The 21,941-nt window shown below is 40.6% G+C and overlaps 1 protein-coding gene across 1 annotated transcript in view; it reads right to left on the bottom strand.

The window, feature by feature from the left end:
• Window positions 1–21,941, bottom strand: part of CNTNAP5 (contactin associated protein family member 5) — an 879,838-nt gene that overhangs the window by 479,573 nt on the left and 378,324 nt on the right. The window contains exon 4 of the mRNA XM_024115033.1: window positions 14,094–14,241. Within this exon, the coding sequence (XP_023970801.1) occupies window positions 14,094–14,241 (148 nt within the window). The remainder of the gene's footprint in view (window positions 1–14,093; window positions 14,242–21,941) is intronic.

The following is a 21,941-nucleotide window of genomic DNA, read 5'->3' as shown; positions in this document are numbered from 1 at the left end:
TTCCCCATTTGTAAAAAGGAGAAGCCGAAGCTCTCTCGGGAAGATTATGTACCTTGCCCAAAGGCATATACACAATAATGAGCTTTTTGACACTGAAGCCCTAAATGTTTCCTCATTAGAAAATGGGGCGTTGGTATGAAGATTACATGAGATGAGCACCTCGTGGACACGGAGACTGCATGCCTCTGTCCAGGGAGAATCAGGCATGCCTGGGGAGTGTGTATGTGAGTGTGTGTATAAGGAAGAAAATTCCCATTTAAGGAAAGATAATGTTGAATGGAAGCTTTCTTTTCCTTACAAGTTGATATTAATTTCCTTGTGGGCCCTGCTCTTTGCACTTGCTCTTATACTCAAAGACCAAGTTCAATCAGAGCAGTAGCTCTCAAGTTCTTTAGGGTAGACATGCAATGCCCTCCCTGCCCTCATGACCTCCATTAAGCTCAAATCGACCTCTATCCTGGTCGATTTCCACCCAGACATTCTCGTATTTGAGCCTTTATGGAGCCCCCTCCACATGGCATGGTCGGTGGTCGCACAGGTGGATAGCAGTGAACTCAGTAGAGGTCCCTGGTCTCAAGGGCTAAGCTGGAGACAGCACCACACAATTACACAGCCCTGGGGAGAGATGAGCACTGAATGCTGGAGGCGCCCAAAGGAGGATGCCTAACCTCTCCAGCAGGACATAATGCATCGCCTAAGTCCTGAGGGATGCGCGGAGGTTAGGCAGGTAAGGTGTGCAGAAAGGGCGTTGCCAGCAGAGGGAAGTAGCCTCCCGTTCCTGAAGATGAGACTTCAGATCCACAAGGAGTCTGACTTGCTGGACCAGTGATTCTAGAAGTGTGCTCTCTGCACCCTTGTTATCCCCAGGGAGCTGGTTAGAAGTACAGGATTTAGGACGTCACCACAGACCTAGAAATCAGAAACTCTGGGCTTGGAACCCAGCCGTCTGCATGTAGTCAAGCCCTCTAGGTGATTCTGATACTCAATGAGGTTTGAGAACCTCTCTGGTAAAAGAAAGCCAGGTCAGTGGGGAGTCAGGAGGCTGGGGAGAGAGTCAGGGGTTTGTAATGGAGGATCCTATTAACTATAAAATAAGGAGTTTTAACGGTACACTGAGATGAATGGAGAAATAACTGTCAAAGTATTTAAAGTAGGGAAAGTGCATGGCCAGTTTGGGTTTTGAGAAAATAACTCTGGATTTTAGAAAGTTCTTCCGTATTATTTATTTGGTCAGTGCACATTCCAATCCTGGCTACCCAAACCTCTCCCTCTCAGTGGAATTACCTGATTTTGTTGTCTCCTGCCAAGGTGACAAAGCCCTAATGTGGCCTTTTGGGTGTTCTTTTTTTCCTTTTTCCTGCCCTTAATAACATGGTGACCACTCATCAGAGTTCCTTTTTTTTCCCCAAACATATAATGCCAGCCAGAACACAGCTGTTAGATATTCGCTTCCTGGAGTGGGCCATTTCTCCCTCTTTCTCAAAATCGATTTTTAGAATCTCATTATAATGAACTCAATTTGTGGTTTGATAAGATGGTCATACTTTGGCAGATTGCACTAGAATATTGAGGTTAGGTAGATTGTAAACCCAAGGAGTCTTCAGGATAAGGGCAGGTCCTCCAGCTCACAAACCTGTCCCTTTAGATCAAGATAAATCCAGCACACACTCCCTCCATCCCAGCAGGACTGAGAAATGTCAGTACTTGGCTGACTTCCCACTGGGCCCATAATTGCTGACCCAGCCGTCATAGCTTCTCGTCTGAGAAAGACAGAGTTCTGGAGGCATATTCTGGCATATGTGATGGATGTTGGTAGCTTGTCAACAAACTAGCTAAAAAAAAGGGCTCCACTGAATAAAAGACTCCAAGCTTGAATCCCCAAGTGAGCTGAAAAAGGCTCTCGTGTGTGTTCGTGACACGAAGTCTGTTTCCTCACAAGAAGGAAAGCTGGAGCTCTAAGTTGACAAGAGAAACCATCGACTCATCTTGAGAAAATCAGTGCCGCTCACTCTGGGGCTGTTTGCAGTAAACATGATTTTCAATACAATTACAGTGCAAAGCTTATCTCATGATACGTTATATAAGAAAAGGGATTATTATTCAGACCATACACTTGCACTGAACACTTGAGGGCTTTGGTTAGCAATCCACAGACCACAGAGGTTTCCACAGTCAACTCAAATTTACAGAGATCCTCCACCAATTCTGTGACTTTTCCAGGCCTTATCGGAGGCCCATGATAACCTCAGATGAACTGTGAAAACAATGTAAGTTTCCAAACTAACTATGACAACTCCTAAGAATAGCTTTCCTTACAGAATGTCTGATGTGTCTGTGCATGAGAGCAGTTTGGAAAAACAGAATAGGTCTTAAGAAGACAACATAAAGAACAGTCGTAGTACAAAAAACAAAACCTAAACTCTAAATTCTAATTCTAACTTTAGCAGATAGATTTTTTTGCTCTGACAGTCACATTTGCCTTCTTAAAACGTTGAGGTTTTTTGGCGATCTTATACTTGTAGACACCTCTTGTAATAGGGAAGAATACATCTGACTCCATATTGGATCTGTTTCTTTTACTTTAAACTTTGTATTCTATTGCTTTTGCTACAAATGAATCACTAAAGAGATGTTACCTATAGCTTAAAGTATACATGATGGCCCATGTCCGGGAACCCTGCCTCCTGTGTCTGAGCTTAAGCTAAAATACATGTATTTAAGCTCACAGGAAACATCCCGACCAGGCCCGCTTGTGAATGGCTGCAGGAAGGAAGAAATTAACCCATCCCCCTCTGGAGTCTGGCTGGAACTAGGAAATATGTGCAACAACTTACTGCCTTTTTGCTTTACCTCCTCACCTCCCCCTCTTAAAGAAACTAGCAACCAAACCTGGGCAAGATGGTTCTTTGGAACACTAGTCCACCATTTTCTTGGTCTGTTGTCTTTCTGAATAAAGTTGCTATTCCTTGTCCCAGCAGCTCATCTCTCTATTTATTGGCCTGTCGTGCAGTGAGCAGTACAAGCTTGGACTCAGTAATGCTCGGAGCACACCTAAAATGTGCAGTTCCACCGAGCTCTTCACTAACTACAAGACTAAGCCAAATGAGTGTCTTTAGTTTAGGGAACTTCTGAAGTAGTAGAAATCTTCCCATTTGTTTATTCTCAAGTGCATTGGCAGTTATTGGGTATATTCTATACTCTCTTTGGTCACTGGGCTGAACTGTGAGATGCAAAATCATTGCGACATGGGCTGTCCCATTCAGGGACTCAGACACAATGACACTGACAAGGGAAATGAATCACTCTGCTGGTACAGGATGCAATAAAGGGAAGTGTAATTATACCTACAACTTATTACCCGAAGAGGGGGCTTGGAAGACTGAAAAGGGGAGCAGATAACAAAACTGAGATGACAAGCATGGACCAGAACAACATGCAGCAGGCTGGGACGTATGGTCACCACAAGGTGCCGACAGGTTAAGAGAAGGTTTCAGCGCGGGGGTGGTAATGTTTCATAAATCCTGTTCACAAGTTCACAGAAGGAATGATCAAGGCAAAGGTTGCTACTGAGAGGCTTAACCCTTGTGGAAAGAGCATAATTCGGTTATGAACTGCTCCCTTGCTTCACATGATCCTCAGTGAGCTTCAGCCACAACACACTATAATAGGGAAGAACAACTCTGACTCCATATTAGGTCTATTTCTTTTATTTTAACCTTTGTATTCTATTGCTTTCGCTTCAAGTTAAGAATGTCGTCTACAGCCTGAAATATACAGGACAGCCCATTCTCAAGGCTCTGACCTCTCAGGGTGTAAAACTTTTCCATTCATATAGAGATAAAAGTTACAGGAGCGTTGTGACCCGACCTGCGCGGACGGCTGCAAGAACAAAGGATTCTGCACCAAGAAGTTTGCACCAACCAACCGCACCCCTCCCTCACCTTGCCTTTAAAGATGCTTTGCTGAAACCCTTTGGGCAGTTTGGGGTGTTTGAGGGGCATGAGCCTTGCATGGCCCTGCAATAAACTTTTCTCGGCTCCAAACTCTGACGTTTCAGTATTATTTGGAGCCACTGTGCATTGAGCACACCACCTTGGGTTCAGTAACAACACAACTGCTCCCTGAAAGTGTTCCCATAATGAGACATTTAAATAAGTGTCAAAATGGGAGGAGAGCTACCGTCGCCCCTCTCTCCCCAACTATTTGTTATTTTGTCTAAAATAAAAGATTTATCATGTTTTTACATTTAGGGGAAATTGAATGCTCTTTGTTAATGATTCTATCTGGGCAAAATGTACAGAACTTAGTGCCAGGAGGCCAGTGGGAGAATCACAGTAAATCACTCCAGTGACAATTTCAACAGGGAGTAAACATAAAACAAACCGTAGGAGGCAAGCCCTTGGCATTTGTGTGGGAACCCACTGCTGCATCAAGTGGTTGATCTAAGCATTAGGTCATTTTTCCTTTTACGTTTTCCTTTAAAATGATCACTGTTAGCAAATGGGTCATGGGACTCGGAGGGATATAGTTGGTCAAATCACACCCCGGGCAGCAGGACATTAATTCATCAGGAGACTTGTTAGCTGTGGGTTTTCCCTTCATTTGCTAGCCTTACAAAAGACTTGGTTTCTTCAACTTCCACTACGACCATTTATTTGTCTGCTTTTCGAAGTTACTAAAAATCCTTGAGTTCCAAAAAAGCAGAGGTTGTGTTACTTATTTCTCTGTCTCCAAAGCTGAGCAGAGGTGGGGGGGGGGCGGTTACTGAGTAGTGTTTATTGTCTGTTAAAGGGATTTTAAGAGTCTGAATCAATCAGTGAAGCTGTTTAAGATAGATCAGAAAAGTTGACTTAAGGTAGCATACTGCAGTGTTTTTTATTTAACATGTTTTTATTACATATATATGTGTATTTGTCTCTTCACAGAAGAGATTGTTCAGTGATTCCTAGATGAACTAAGAGAAAGAAGAGTAGGCAGATCTCATTCTTTTTAATTAACTTATTTTTATGAAATTTTCTGGGCCATCCATTTCCTTATCTATAGAATGAAAGAGTTGCAATGAATGATAAAATGCTCTGATTTCCAAAGTGGGATTCAAGGCTTCCACAGGGGCCTCCAAGCCCCCAGGTCTGACTGCTGCCACCCCATACCTCCTCTTCCCCAGGGTTTGCATGCTATAAACTCTGCCTTGAGGTTCCCTGTGATACGGCCATATGGGTCTTGGCATGCCAAGGATGAAATATACGACTCTGTGGTCTCTACCATGTGTGATAAATGGCCCCAGATGATGAGACCAACAACAAAGAGGGCAGCTGAAGCTGGAACGACAAAGAGATTTACGTGGGGAAAGAGACTATGACTTCAACTCTGAGCCTGATGAATTTTGGATGACACAACTTGGCAATAATTAACCAAATAGGAGCCAGTCTGTTTTGTGTGGAAAGAAGGTAACTGGAGATAGAAAATGATGGCTGTAATTTTTAATGAGGGAAGCCTGACAGATCATTACACCTTATCAGAATTTATATAATGTTTTTAAAATTGATTAGTGTTCCCTGTTTAAAGGAAATTCAAAAGAAGACCCCGGACAGAAGTCCACATAGCCTGAAGTCTCCAGATGGCCTGATGAAGGTGTTGGAATCTTTAGAAACCTGCTATGTAAAAATGTTTACCCCCTTCCTTTGAGGTACAGGTGGCTGTGTGGTCCTGAATAAGGAGGGAAAGGTAAAATAGGGAGAAGTTTGGTAACCAGCTTAATTATCAGATGAAGGTAATGATGAACACAGCTAACACTCTGTGAATGCTTCTCACATGCCAAGCACTATTTTAAGTAATTTGCATATATGAAATGATCACTATTATTACCATTCCCTTCATCAGAAAAGAAACTGTGTCCACAGAGGACCCAAGATTGTCTGAGATTATACAATTGGTGGGTGATAAAGCTAAGTTTATATCTCTGGTGGGTTGAGTGTAGAACCCATCTGTTTAATATTACCATAGCATACTGCCTTTAAACGTGTTTATGTGACACTGAAAATCCTTAAGATTAGCAATCACAGACATGAAAAATGACAGTGTTGCCTAAGATGAACTGACTCTCAGAGTTCGAAGAGGATTTTGCAACAAGAGTTTTAAATTTTGGCTCCATATAACACTTACCTAGGAACAGAAAAAAAAAATGCTTATGCTGGGGCCCTTACAGTGATTATGATTTAGATGGAGTACGGTCAGAGTACGTGTTTACAAATATATGTCCCCAGGTGATTCTTATGTAGAGTTAGGCTTCAGAACACAAGCAAAAAATCAAGGAGTATTAGCCCAGGAACTCCTGGACTGGGTAACAGCTAAACTTTGTCCCTTGACATCTTAACTACATATGCTCAGGAATTGTAGGTTGCTCACTTTGGTCTTGTGAATAAAAGATATTATGGGTATTAGAAAATTGAATATGATGCTTTCCCTCTAATAAAATTTCCCCATGTCATATGACTAAATACTTCCAGACATATAGTGGAAAGCCCAAGGAGATAGGAACAGTACAGACTGTGCCACTTTGGGGAAGTTGTTCATTCAGCATTTTAATTGATTTAATTGAAATGGGCCTCGTTCTGTGCTGAGGACTGAGTATCTAAGTAGGTATGGTCCTTAACCTTGTGGAGCTCATAAACTGGTAGGTGAGACAGGTAATTCACAATGAAATGCACATGTAAACAGCTATTACATATCTATTTATCTGTCCATCTAATGTCTTTCTCCTTCTCTTTTTCTACATAGAGATAGAGACAGATATTCTATAGATAGATGATAGACAGATAGATAGTGATTGCTATACACTGAATGTTTGTATTCACCCAAAATTCATAAATAACACGTTGAAACCTAATCCCCAATGAGATGGTATTTGGAGGAGGGATCTTTGGGAGGTGCTAGGTCATGAGGGTGGAACCCTCATGAATGAGTTAGTGGCCTTATCAAAGAGGCCCCAGAGAGCTCCCTTGCCCCTTCTACCAGGTTAGGACTTAGTGAGAAATGACCATCTATGAATCAAGAAGTGAGCCCTCACCAGACACATCAGTTGCTGCGTCTTGATCTTGGATCTTCCAACCTCCAGAACTGTGAGAAATAGATTTATCTTGTTTATAAGCCACTCAGTCTATGGTGTTCTGTTAGAACAGCTCAAACAGCTGCTTTGAAAGAAAAGAATGTTATGTCTTAAGATAGAAAAATAAGAGTAACCTTATTTAAATTGGGACTCAATAGGCATCTGTCTGAGAAGATGATAATAAAGCTGAGGCTTATTAAGAGATGAGCTGAAGAAGTCAGAGGGAGGGAAGAGCATTCCAGCTAGCAGGTCCTGAGATAGGTGAGAACATGGCATCGCAGAGGGCAGGACAGAGGCCAGTAGTGTCTGAGCCCAGAGAAGAAAGGATATTGCTGGACAGTAAGGCCAGTGAAGTGGGCAGAGGCCAGGTCCTCCAGTCCTGTTCTTTCTTTACAGGACTTTGTTCCTAAGTGCAGGCAGAAGGCATTGAAAGGTTTCCAGCAGGAAGTGGTGCAGCTCTGTATTTCATGATGATCCTGCAGGCTGTCGCAGAGATAATGGACTAAAAGAAAAGAGGAGTGAAAGTAGGTTGCTAAGTTAAAAATTCAGATGATAGATGATGTAATTGAACTAAGCTAGTGACTGTAATGATGAAAAGAAGTGGAAGTACTTGGGATGATTTTTGGATGTAATACTGATAGAACTTCCTGTTGAATTTACTGTGGGAAGTAAGGGAAAGGAAAGATTTCAAGAAAGATTCTCAGGTCTGGTTTGGGCAACTGGTGTGTTTACTGAGATGAGAGAGACCACAAGAAGATGCTGGGTGTAGTCAGAGTTGATTAAGAGTTCCCTCTGGGATGTGTTCAATTTGAGCTGTTTATGACATGACCAAATTGAGACATCAATCAGGCAAATGAATACATATTTTTAGAGCTCAGAAGCAATATGTGGCTCAGGATGCAAATTGCCTAATTTATCTAAAGTCACTTCACCTTTATAAAGTTCAGTTTTCTTTTCTATATACCTAGGAGTAGTAATTCTTATCTTAAAAGATTGCTGTGAGCTTTGGCGTGTGTGTTGCACGACACTGCATCATGACTGACAGTGGGGGAGGGGGTGTTGATGGTGATGCTGGTGGCATTTCTAAGGGCAATTGCTAATTTAATGATGAATAACTGACACCAATTGGGAAGATACTGGCTCTCTCTCCCAGGAAGAGTAGCCATGAATTACAACTAAGAATGATTCTCCTCATCTTCCCCTCTCTTCTTCTATCACAGTCTCTATAAAAGATGATTTATTTAAGGCAGTTCTACACTGACATCTTCATTTCATGTGTGCATCTTTATATCACCAACTCAACAATGTAGCAGGACCTATGTCCTTTACTTGGTTGGTTCACTGGCATGAATGTGTTTTGACCAAAGACTAATCAATCTGAAAATGGATCAGAGGGAGAAAACACTCACAGAAAACTTAAAAACCAGATGCCCTCGTTGACAATAGAGGTGACACAGGCAGAAAAATGGTAATGTAGGAGGTATTCGCTAATTCTTAGGAGAATATAACGTAGCAAGCTAGGCTGTCAGATATCCATCCACACATGGGAGACATGGCATAGCCAGAATGAACTTGACAGACAGCAAGAGGGCATAACTTGTTCAAAATAACTATCTATAAAGATGCAACAATTATCTTCTTGGTTTACCACAGAATTATTGATATTTACTCCATGGAATTAGTAGTAATCATAATAGGGGAAGACCTCATGTGTTTGGGTCTTTGTAGAATGCAGAGGCAGGTCACGTCAATCCTACTCTTGAGCAGAGAGAGAGAATCTGAAAATGGCAGGAAATTGAGATCCCAAAGATTATGACAACGGAAGTGAAAGCAACAGCAAAGAGAGATCTGAATCTGAGACGAGACGGCCCTTGCCTGGTAGAGAATATGATTAATGTTTCCCAAAAAGACCACCTATACTGGCAATACAAGAATGTCCTCTATGGATCTACACCTACATTAATACGAGCCGTCACTTACTAAGCACAGACTCTTTGCTAGCTACTCTGCTCAAGGCTTGATAACAGCAAAACTCAAAAATGACATAGTCGTCTTTAAAATAATTACCACTCTCATTTATAGATGAGAAACAGAGGCTCAGAGAAGTCAAAAGTGTTTGCAGGAAGGTTCATCTTTTTAAGAGCAGACCATTTGTTCAAGTGTTCATATCTGAACACACAAAAGAAATCTGTTTCTCTGAACATCACTGTGACCATGGCGAAAACATGGCCCTGGGGAGGTGGAAGCAAAAGGAACCTTGGTAAAGTGGAACAGTCACCCTGACATTTATAAAAGGGAATGAAGGCAATCAAAGAAAAAAGATTTAAAAAACATAAATACTTAGGGAAAATGGAGACATGCTTTTACTTCTAGAGATTTTAAAACGGAATATACCAGAATGGGTTTAGGAGGCTTCAAACACCTTCAATTTAGGAATTACAACCATGATAGTCTCAATTATTCAATGAGCAAAAATGTGAGGTAGTAAAGAAACCATGTATAAGGAAGATTCTCGTAAGCTCAAAATTTTCATTACCTATAAAATACATAGAAAAGAAGACCCATTAAAAAGGGTATAAAACTGATGAATTGGGAGATTGGGATTGACATATATACACTAATATATATAAAATGGATAACGAATAAGAACCTGTTGTATAAAAAAGTAAATAATTTTTTTAAAAAGAGTATATAATTTTTTAAAAAATTACAATAACAACTTTCAGAAATGAGTAAGGATGGTTAGGCTTTTGAGCCAAAACATTAAATATCCGGGGAGCATATAGCAGTTGTCAGACACTGATCTAGGTCTCAGGTAGCAGAGTTAGGACATGATTCCATCATGTTCTGTAAAGAGACTAGTTAGTAGGCAAGGAAGCACCAGGTAATTTTAATTTAACAAGACAGGACCTAGAATTGAAGGTCATAAAATGAGGTCACATGATAGGGTCTGGGAGTCAGAAACCAGGTGACATTTGATCTGGGTGGCGAAAGGCCACCAGGAGTCATCCCAGTGAAGGGGAACGAGGATATTTCAGAAAAAAGCAGCAGCTTGATCCAGCGAACCCACTTCTAGGTGTGTATCCGGAGAAAACTATAATTCAAAAAGATACATGTACCCCAATGTTCACAGCAGCGCTATTTACAATAGCCAGGACAGGGGAGTCAAATAAGAAGAGACAGATGCCAAAAAAAAAAGTACACAATTAACTTATGAAATGCAGTCATAAAGAATGTTCCAAAGGAAAAATATAGGACTTAAAGAAGTCCGGATAAAGGTCTTATTTTCCTTAAAGCCCCAGAGCTTTGTATGATTCATAGTATATCTCAAGTGCTAAATGAATGTTGTTAACTAAATAAATAAATGATTGAATTAATGATTTCCAAAATGGTAGAACTTTGTCTTCAGAAATTATCAAACTATCAAATTTCTACCAGTCTTTAGCAACACACTCAAATGGAATTTTGAGAAAAAGATTTATGAGGCAAAAGAAATAAATCAGTTCCCTAGAAACTACAGTGGGTGTATTAATGGCAAGTAATTCCAGAATAATAACATGGTGGCCTATGCTGCGACAGTGAGACTGAACTGATATATGTATCCATCCATTCCACAGATATTTATTGAATACCTATTTGTGTCTAATGCATGCTGGCACTTAACAGGCGAGGTGCTTGCCCTCATGGCACTTACATTCTAGTGCAGGGACTCAGAGAGACAAACGATCAACAAGTCAGCCAGAACAAACAAACCAGATTCTGGCTTGTGGCAGGCGCCAGGAAGAAAATGAAAGCGGGTCATATAACTCTGGGTTAATGGTTGGTGCCCAGGAATCAGTGCAGGTCACTTTGAAGGCTGATCCGAGCAGATTTCTCTAAGAGGTGATATTAGAATGGAGAATCACACTGACTGAAGGAGATGACCATGTAAATCCTGGGAAAAACTCTTGTGTGCCTAGGAAACAGGAAAAACCTGTCATATGTCAGCAATAGGAAGAAAGCCTGCATGGACAGAAAAAAGTAAAAGGAAGTTAAAGAGGTAGGCAGGGTACACTCAAGGGATTTTACTTGCCAGTAAGAGCTTCAATTTTAAATGAAGTAGGCAGTGGAATGATATGATTTTCTTTCTTATTTATAAAGATCACTTTGGCTACGTTGGCATGAAAAACAGGTTTGTGGAGATATTGGCATGACCAGGATGGAGTCTATTTAAATACTCCAGGTGAGGACTGACAGGTGCAGTTACTCAGGGAAGCAGGACCAGTGCATGGATTTAGAATGTGTTTTGAAAGAAGCAACTGGGAGGGCTGCTATGAACCATAGATGCATAGCGAGGAGTAGAGATGCTGGGAAAGGAGAAATCGAGGCTGCTTCCTAGGTTTCTATTCTAGCAAATGGCTGAATCATGCCATTTATTGAGACGGGAGATGTGAAAGAGCAAGTTGTTGAGAGAATGGTAATCCAGGGTTCTATTTATGCTGTAATAAACTTGAGATACTTATTAGATTTCCAAGTGGAGATAGCGAACTTATTGCATATATAATTCCAGGGGTCAGGCCAGGAGATACAGATGTGGAGGTGATCAGCATATGGATGGCATTTAAATTCATGGAACCCTGTGAATTTAGCTGGGCACTGGTGGGGGGCGGGGGTGGATGGAAAGTAGAAGTCTTTGGAGAAAACCATAATTCAAAACGATGCATGCACCCCAGTGTTCATAGCAGCACTATTTGCAATAGCCAGGATATGGAAGCAAGCTAAGTGCCCATCGACAGATGAATAGATAAGGAAGATGTGGTGTATATATACAAAGGAATATTACTCAGCCAATAAAAACAATGAGATAATGACATTTGCAGCAACATGGATGGACCTACAGATGATCATACAGACAGAGAAAGACAAAGAACACATGATATCACTTATATATGGGATTTTTTAAAAAATGATGCAAATGAACTTATATACAAGACAGAAATAGACACACAGACATAGAAAAAAAGGTATGGTTGCCAAAGAGGAAAAGGGGGGAGGGATAAATTAGGAGTTTGGGATTAACAGATACACACGACTATGTACAAAATAGATAACCAAGAGGACCTACTGTATAGCACAAGGAACTATACTCAATACCTTGAGTAATAATCTATAAGGGAAAAGATTCTGAAAAAGAACATACACACACACACACTTGCACACGCATATATATATGTATATATATATATATATTAATCACTTTGCTGTACACCTGAAACTAACACAACATTGTAAATCAACTAAACTTCAATAAAATTTTTTAAAAAGAAAGTAGAAGTCCTGAGACAGAGTCCTGAGAATGAACAGAGCAAGATAAAAGAGAAAGCTGGTTTTTAAAAAATGGAAATATCTAATTGAACACTCAGCTTTCTGGGTCCCTCTCCCCAGAAATCACAACCCAGTATGTATGGGACAGGACTCAGGAAGTGCATTTTTAAGGAGCACTCAGTTGATCCTGTTGTGAGCCTTCAGTAGATCACACTATGGAAAACAGTCCAAGTAGATAACACATTAGGCACTCCTGTAACCATAAGCAGGGAATCTCTTGGACTAATTTATATTAAAGTGGTAGTAATCAAATTTTTTCATTCATGAGGGGTCATTGGCTTTTAGCATTATAAGCAGGAGACATCCCTGCTAAGACAGAAAACCAATTTATTACGATGCAATTTTCAAGTTCAACATAAAACCTGCAGAGAAGAGTTACAGGGATGGGAACCTTCCCTGCATAATTTTATTCTAGAGTGGTTGCCAGTTCTACCGGTGTTTACAAGCTTCCTTATCTGCAGGATGGAGCTCTACTTTTAAATTCAGCCAGAACAACTCACAGAGGGATGGAGGGCCTGCATAATTCTAAGAGAGAAGCATTTCATGTGTTACCCTGGGTTGAAATGTTTCTTCTCTTTCCCGTCTAGAACAAAGAAGGAGAGAGTTTTATAATACTTCACCCCACTTCTAGGAAAGAACTAAACTTAAATTATTTTAGTATTGCAAAGGCAAATGGTATCTCAAACTCCAAGAGCTCTTCATTTTGAACATTTTTTTTGATAAACCCATAGCGTCTTCTCACCACCAAGTTACTCATCCCTAAATAACCTAAGAACTAGTAGATTTTACTCTCTGCCCCACAGAAAACAAAGCAGTTGGGTTAGGGAGCAGCTGTGACTACAAAGGATGTGAGATGACACTGTTACTGAAGCTTAAGGCCAACCTTTAAGATAAGTACCATCTCTCAAAACAACGATCTACTGAACGTTATGTGTCATCATTCCAAGGCAAGTGAAACGGCTTTCTAACTCTTACTGACTGGGGATTCAAAGCCACTGACTCTGTCTCTGACCTTTAACTTGATGGATTTTGAATCACTCCTTCTGTCTCAGGGTGTATAGCATCACTCTTAAACATTGTGGTTAATGAAATAAATCTTGTACAGATTAAAAAAAAAGTTTTTCCACAGACCTACTAGAGCATGGACTTGAGGATACGGGAAGGGGGAAGGGTAAGCTGTGACGAAGTGAGAGAGTGGCATGGACATATATACACTACCAAATGTAAAACAGATAGCTAGTGGGAAGCTGCCGCATAGCACAGGGAGATCAGCTCGGTGCTTTGTGACCACCTAGAGGGGTGGGATAGGGAGGGTGGGAGGGAGGGAGGGAGACGCAAGAGGGAAGAGATATGGGAACATATGTGTATGTATATCTGATTCACTTTGTTGTAAAGCAGAAACTAGCGCACCATTGTAAAACAGTTATACTCCAATAAAGATGTTAAAAAAAAGTTTTTCTACCTCTCGGTTGAACTTCACAGTTTCAAATATGCATAAGTCATTAAAGTGTAGAAATAACTTTAAAACGACTGAGATTGCATTCTCAGTGTCAGTAACCTTGATACAGCTTCTGTCATGCCACTTGCCAACACACACGTGTTGATAATCCACGTGGGTACTTACTATAGGAGCATCCATAGACCTCAACCCGCATGCCGATCTTTCCACTTGGATTCCACTCCAGGGGCACAAAGCGAACGAACCGGGCTCTCACAGAGTGCAGTAACTTGTGGTGCATCACGCTGTCAGCGTTCATGTTTCCTGCAAAGGTCTGTGGGGAGAAAAGGAGGCTGGGTGAGGTCTGCGACACCACGGCAGCACCTTCACGTGAGCTCAAGGACCATATGTGGAAATCCACCTATGTCAGTCACTCCATAAACTTTTAGAGAAAATCTTCAGCTTCTCAGATCTTTCAAACAAAATCTGACTCTGGTGAAAATTCTGCATTATGTCCTATACAGTATTTTTTTTTTATCAGAGATACTGTACATTATTCTTTAAGAAACTCCTTCCTCCACATTTTATAAATAAGTCAATCTTAGTAAGTCCTAAGACATGACATCTAAAAGCTATACTAAGTAAATAACACAATGAAGTTCTGATACTCCTAATGTTCATAATCACTGCAGTGTGGAAGATAACTGAAAAATCTCCTCTTAGAAGGAGAGGCTTTCACAGATAATTGTTACCATTCATTGAAGCCAGTCACTACGCTAAGCACTTTCCATTATCGTTATTACTATTTTACAGATTTAAAAGAAATCTGAAGCCTAGAGATAGAAAAAGGAGGAGGAAAAAAAAATCTTCAAATCATCTAATTGGTTAGTGATTAGTCTATGATTCAATTCCAAAGTTGTCTTATTCCAAAGCCTATGGTTTTCCTAGAGTCACACACTTTTCAACTATTCCGTTGTTAATTGCTCCATGAGGGAGAACAGGAGGCTCTGATTTTTATGTAATTTATATTCACATTTCCTTGTGAAGTTTAAGCAAAGGCATACACAGCATGGGAGATATTTGGCACACGAAAATTATGCCTCCTAGCCTTCATTTGGATGAATGATTTCTGGAGTAGAACTTTTTCTGCAGATGGAATCCAAAGTCTCATACCTAAGCTTTTTTTCCCCCCATTGAGGTAAAATATGAATAAAATAAAATTTACCATTTTAACCATTTTGAAGTATATAGTCCAGTGGTATAAAGTACATTCACATTATTGTGCAACCATCACCACTATCCATCCCCAGAACTTTCTCATCAGCCCAACTGTACCTAATCTTTAAGGTAGGATGTGAGCTAGCACATTGATTTGCCTGCTTCTTTATGAATGAGCTATCATCTACCTTCTTTTCTGACTCAAATATTCACAGATAAAGCCTGCATGCTAATGTCATATCAATACCAAACAACAAAAAGAAGATCCATTGGTTTCTCAAATGGCCAAAGAGAACAGCAGGTAAAGGATGTATGTATGGAATGGAATCCGTTTCAATGATCCAAACATCAACCTTGATTGTCTCCTCATAACATCTGTGAATCTAGGGTACTTTGAACAATCTGACATTTCTGCTGGATACAACACACCCACTGGCTACTAACTCTGATATTCTGCAATTAATAAAATCACTGTTATATATCACATAATGGCTTATGAAGAAGGGAGAAGCTCACTTTCTACTTTGCAGCAAAACTCTGGTGCAAGAGAATGACTTGGAGGAGAAGAATTCCTTGAGATTCAAATCCAACATTCTTATCAGTGGATTTGTCAAAGGTTTGGCCACTGTCTCAATCTTTTCAGAAAAGAATGGCTCTATTTAGCAGGTTTATCTTCCACACATTCTGTTCCAATTTTAGCAACGTGTGAAGATATAAAACCTCCTCAATCCCTTGCCCACCTAGGAAGGACTCTTCCCTGTAGAGTGTCGCTCTTTTCAAAATGTACTTCTTTGAAATATGAGTTTGGGGCATGGCCAGAAGTTCTGGTGGTTTTTCACTCTTTTAGACACACTGAAGGTATTTCATGTTTTTCTACAGCCTAACTTGGGAGACTTCCATTCAGTTCTCTGGATTCCCTGTTAATTGTGTTTGCTACAACCCACGCCCTAAGCATGTAAAGGCCCTGTGTTTGCAGCATCACTTATAGAAACTGAATTTTAAACAGGCCTTTATTCACACTGAGGGTAATGGGGGCACCTGTCTTGGGTTCTATGTGATTTGTAGACTGAATATATCTTAAACTGATATTGAAATTCTGGTTGCATAATTCTAGATAAAAAGGTTTATTTGGGGAGCTGGAAATCCTTTGTAGGACTTCTTAACCCAGGTTCTGTGTGCTCTGAAGAGGAAATCCTGGATTCTCATCCAAGGGGGTGGCAACCTGGCGTGACTTTGTAACACTGGACAAATGACTTATTCTTTCTGACTCTATCTTCCAATCTTGCAATCTCAACATCTCACAGTCTCAAAGTCCTACTATTCCAGAGTCATGTTATTTGCAGTTTTGTAGTCTCATAAGCTCACATTCAAGCAAACCCAAGGTCTCAAAGTTACGAGATTTCAAAGTGTGCGATGCATGGTCCCAGAGCCCTCCTGGAGCTAGCAGCCTAAAATCACCTCCAAAACACATAAAGCTAGAAGCAGATTGAATCTAAAGGAAGCTGCAACGAAACTCTCACCAGGTTCATCAGTTCATCTTCCTACAACGTCAAAGACAATCATTGCTTAGCAATGCAAGAAGCTGTAGTCCAGAATGAAAAGCAAAGACAGATCTTACTCTCCAGATGCCTGGATCCCAAGACCCTGCTAGATGCACTAAAGCTACCACCAACTCAAAGCCAGCTCAATTGCTGAAGACAACAACTGAACAACAGTGTGAATGACAGATGACTTCTCATGGGGAACAATGGAGACCGACAAATGCTAAAAGTAGGAAGCTCTCAATCTAGCACTCTACATCCAGCAAAAATGGCTTTCAAATTTGAAGGAAAAATAAGCACTGCTTCACTGAAACAAAAGCTGTGATAATTTATTACCTACAGACCTCTACTGTTAAGAATTGCTAAATAGGACTTCCCTGGTGGTGCAGTAGTTAAGAATCTGCCTGCCAATGCAGGGGACACGGGTTTGAGCCCTGGCCCAGGAAGATCCCACATCTTAGCCACAGAGCAGCTCAGCCTGTGTGCCACAAATACTGAGCCTGAGCACTTAGAGTCCGTGCTCTGCAACAAGAGAAGACATTGCAGTGAGAAGCCTGTGCACCACAACAAAGAGTAGTCCCCGCTCACTGCAACTAGAGAAAGCCCGCGCACAGCAACAAAGACCCAACATAGCTAAAAATAAAATAAATAAATAAATAAATAAATAAATAAAAGAATTGCTAAGTAAGTCTACAGTCTAAAAAAACTGGTCCCATATGGAACATTCGTGTACAAGAAGGGATGAAGAGTAAGCAAAGTTGTAAATGGCTAAATATAAGACTATTTTTCTTTCTTTTCTTAAACACTTTAAATGTCAATACATAGTTTAAAGGGAAAATAATAGTATATCGTGATGTTGATAGCAAATGTAGAAGTAAATATATGTTAATAAAACCACAAAGGATAGAATGTAGGCTAAACAGAATTATACAATTATAATGCCAATGCAGGGGACACGGGTTTGAGCCCTGGCCCAGGAAGATCCCACATCTTAGCCACAGAGCAGCTCAGCCTGTGTGCCACAAATACTGAGCCTGAGCACTTAGAGCCCGTGCTCTGCAACAAGAGAAGACATTGCAGTGAGAAGCCTGTGCACCACAACAAAGAGTAGTCCCCGCTCACTGCAACTAGAGAAAGCCCGCGCACAGCAACAAAGACCCAACATAGCTAAAAATAAATAAAATAAATAAATAAATAAATAAAAGAATCGCTAAGTAAGTTTACAGTCTAAAGAAACTGGTCCCATATAGAACATTCGTGTACAAGAAGGGATGAAGAGTAAGCAAAGTTGTAAATGGCTAAATATAAGACTATTTTTCTTTCTTTTCTTAAACACTTTAAATGTCAATACATAGTTTAAAGGGAAAATAATAGTATATCGTGATGTTGATAGCAAATGTAGAAGTAAATATATGTTAATAAAAACCACAAAGGATGGAATGTAGGCTAAACAGAATTATACAATTATAGTTATATATAATTATATATAACTGTAAGGCCCTTACAATTATATATAATTGCAAGGCCCTAAGGTTATATATAAAATGGTATAATGTCAATTTGAAGTAAATTTCATTGTCAAAGATGCATAATAATAAACCAAAGAGGTATAGCCACAAAGCTAGTAAAAGAGAGTATGGAACACTAAAATACAATAACAACAACAACAGCAGAAACACCAACCCTCATCTGAGACGAAATGAGACAGAAAATGAGAAAAGAATAAATACAGAGGCAAAAAATAAAAAAGAAATTTCAAGATAGTGAACTTAAAACTTTCCCAATTGATAATTCATTAAAAGAAAACTGAGGGGAGTTTTCAAGATGGCAGAGAAGTAAGACGTGGAGATCACCTTCCTCCCACAAATACAAACTACATCTACATGTAGAACAACTCCTACAGAGCACCTACTAAACGCTGGCAGAACACCTCAGACTTCCCAAAAGGCAAGAAACTCTCCACGTACCTGGGTAAGGCAAAAGAAAAAAGAAAAAACAGAGACAAAAGAATAGGGATGGTACCTGCATCTCTGGGAGGGAGCTGTGAAGGAGGAAAAGTTTCCACACACTAGGAAGCCCTTTCACTGGAGGAGACGGTGGGTGGCAGGGGGGAAGCTTAGGAGCCACGGAAGAGAGTGCAGCAAATAGCGGTGCAGAGGGCAAAGCAGAGAGATTCCCACACAGAGGATCGGTGCCAACCAGCACTCACCAGCCCGAGAGGCTTGTCTGCTCACCCACTGGGGTGGGTGGGAGCTGGGAACTGAGGCTCGGGCTTCGGTCGGATCCCAGGGAGAGGACTGGGGTTGGTGGCGTGAACACAGCCTGAAGGGGACTAGTGCGCCACAGCTGGCCGGGAGGGAGTCTGGGGAAAAGTCTGGACCTGCCTAAGAGGCAACAGACCCTTGTTTCAGGATGCACGAGGAGAGGAGATTCAGAGTACCGCCTAAACAAGCTCCAGAGATGGGCGCTAGCCACAGCTATCAGTGCAGACACCAGAGATGGGCATGATATGCTAAGGCTGCTGCTGCAGCCACCAAGAAGCCTGTGTGCAAGCACAGGTCACTATCCACACCTCCCCTCCCGGGAGCCTGTGCAGCCCGCCACTGCCAGGGTCCCATGATCCAGGGACAACTTCCCCGGGATAACACACGGCGCACCTCAGGCTGTTGCAACATCATGCTGGCCTCTGACGCCACAGGCTTGCCCCACATTTGGTACCCACCCCCCCCACCCGGCCTGAGTGAGCCAGAGCCTCCTAATCAGCTGCTACTTTAACCCCGGTCTGTCTGAGCAAAGAACAGATGCCCTCAGGCAACCTGCACACAGAGGCCAGGACAAATTCAAAGCTGAACCCCAGGAGCTGTGCAAACAAAGAAGAGAAAGGGAAATCTCACCCAGCAGCCTCAGGAGCAGCAGATTAAATCTCCACAATCAACCTGATGTACCCTGCCTCTATAGAAAACAAGAATAGACAATGAAACAACTCAAAATTAAGGTGGTAGACTTTGGGAGCAACTGTAGACTTAGGGTTTGCTTTCTGCATCTAATTTGTTTCTGGTTTTATGTTTATCTTAGTTTAGTATTTAGAGCTTATTATCACTGGTAGATTTGTTTATTGATTCGATTGCTCCCTTCCTTTTTAAAATTTTTTTTATATATATATTTTTTTCCTTTTTCTCTTTTTGAGTGTATGTGTGTGTTTCTTTGTGTGATTTTGTCTGTATAGCTTTGCTTTTGCCATTTGTCCTAAAGTTCTGACTGTCCATTTTTGTTTGTTTGTTTTTTTGTTTGTTTTTAGTATAGTTTTTAGCACTTTATCATTGGTGCATTTGTTTTTAGGTTTGGTTGCTCTCTTCTTTCCTTCCCTTTTTAAAATTATTTTTAAATTCTTTTGTTTTTAATATTTTTTTCTATTTTAATAACTTTATTTTATTTATTTATTTTTCTTTCTTTCTTTTTCTCCCTTTTCTTCTGAGCCATGTGGCTGACAGGGTCTTGGTGCTCTGGCTGGGTGTCATGCCTGAGCCTCTGAAGTGTGACAGCCAAGTTCAGGACATTGGATCCCCAGACAACTCCCAGCAACACGTAATACCAAATGGCAAGAGCTTTCCCAGAGATCTCCATCTAAACGCTAATACCCAGCTCCACTCAATGACCAGCAAGTTACAGTGCTGGCCACCCCATGCCAAACAACTAGCAAGACAGGAACAGAACCCTACCCATTAGCAGAGAGGCTGCCTAAAATCATAATAAGTCCATAGACACCCCAAAACACCACCAGATGTGGTCCTGCCCACCAGAAAGACAAGATCCAGCCTCATCCACCAGAACACAGGCACCAATCCCCTCCACCAGGAAGCCTACCCAACACACTGAACCAACCTTACCCACTGGGAGCAGACACCAAAAACAACGGGAACTATGAACCCACAGCCTGCGAAAAAGAGACCCCAAACACAGAGAATGAGAAAACAGAGAAATATGCAGCAGAAGAAGGAGCAAGGTAAAAACCCACCAGACCAAACAAATGAAGAGGAAATAGGCAGTCTACCTGAAAAAGAATTCAGTGTAATGATAGTAAAAATGATCCAAAATCTTGGAAACAGAATGGAGAAAATACAAGAAACATTTAACAAGGATCTAGAAGAACTAAAGCGCAAACAAACAATGATGAACAACACGATAAATGAAATTTAAAATTCTCTAGAAGGAAACAACAGCAGAATAACTGAAGCAGAAAAAAAGGATAAGTGACCTGGAAGATAAAATAGTGGAAATAACTACTGCAGAGCAGAAGAAAGAAAAAGGAATGAAAAGAATTGAGGACAACATCAGAGACCTCTGGGACAACATAAAATGCACCAACATTGGAATTATAGTGGTCCAGAAGAAAAGAGAAAAGAAAAGGGAATGAGAAAATATTTGAAGAGATTATAGTTGAAAACTTCCTTAATATAGAAAAGGAAATAGTCAGTCAAGTCCAGGAAGTGCAGAGAGTCCCATACAGGATAAATCCAAGGAGAAACACGCCAAGACACATATTAATCAAACTATCAAAAATTAAATACAAAGAAAAAATATTAAAAGCAGCAAGGGAAAAGCAACAATTAACATACAAAGGACTCCCCATAAGGTTAACAGCTGATCTTTCAGCAGAAACTCTGCAAGTCAGAAGAGAGTGGCAGGACATATTTAAAGTGATTAAAGGGAAAAACCTACAAGCAAGATTACTCTACCCAGCAAGGATCTCACTGAGATTTGATGGAGAAATTAAAATCTTTACAGATAAGCAAAAGCTAAGAGAATTCAGCACCACCAAACCAGCTCTACAACAAATGCTAAAGGAAATTCTCTAGGCAGGAAGCACAAGAGAAGGAAAAGACTTACAATAACAAACCCAAAACAATTAAGAAAATGGTAATAGGAACATACATATCGATAACTACCTTAAATATATATGGATTAAATGCTGCAACCAAAAGACATAGACTGGCTGAATGGACACAAAGAGAAGACCCATACATATCCAGTCTACAAGAGACCCACTTCAGACCTAGGGACACATACAGACTGAAAGTGAGGCGATGGAAAAAGATATTCCATGAAAATGGAAATCAAAAGAAAGCTGGAGTAGCAATTCTCATATCAGAAAAAATAGACTTTAAAATAAAGACTATTACAAGAGACAAAGAAGGACAGTACATAATGATCAAGGGATCAATCCAAGAAAAAGACATAACAATTGTAAATATTTATGCACTCAACATAGGAGCAC

Source organism: Physeter macrocephalus, chromosome 2 (assembly GCF_002837175.3).
Source record: "Physeter macrocephalus isolate SW-GA chromosome 2, ASM283717v5, whole genome shotgun sequence".
Lineage (NCBI taxonomy): Eukaryota > Metazoa > Chordata > Mammalia > Artiodactyla > Physeteridae > Physeter > Physeter macrocephalus.
Note: the sequence above shows the minus strand (reverse complement) of the source record. Positions and strands in the feature narration are given on the sequence as shown.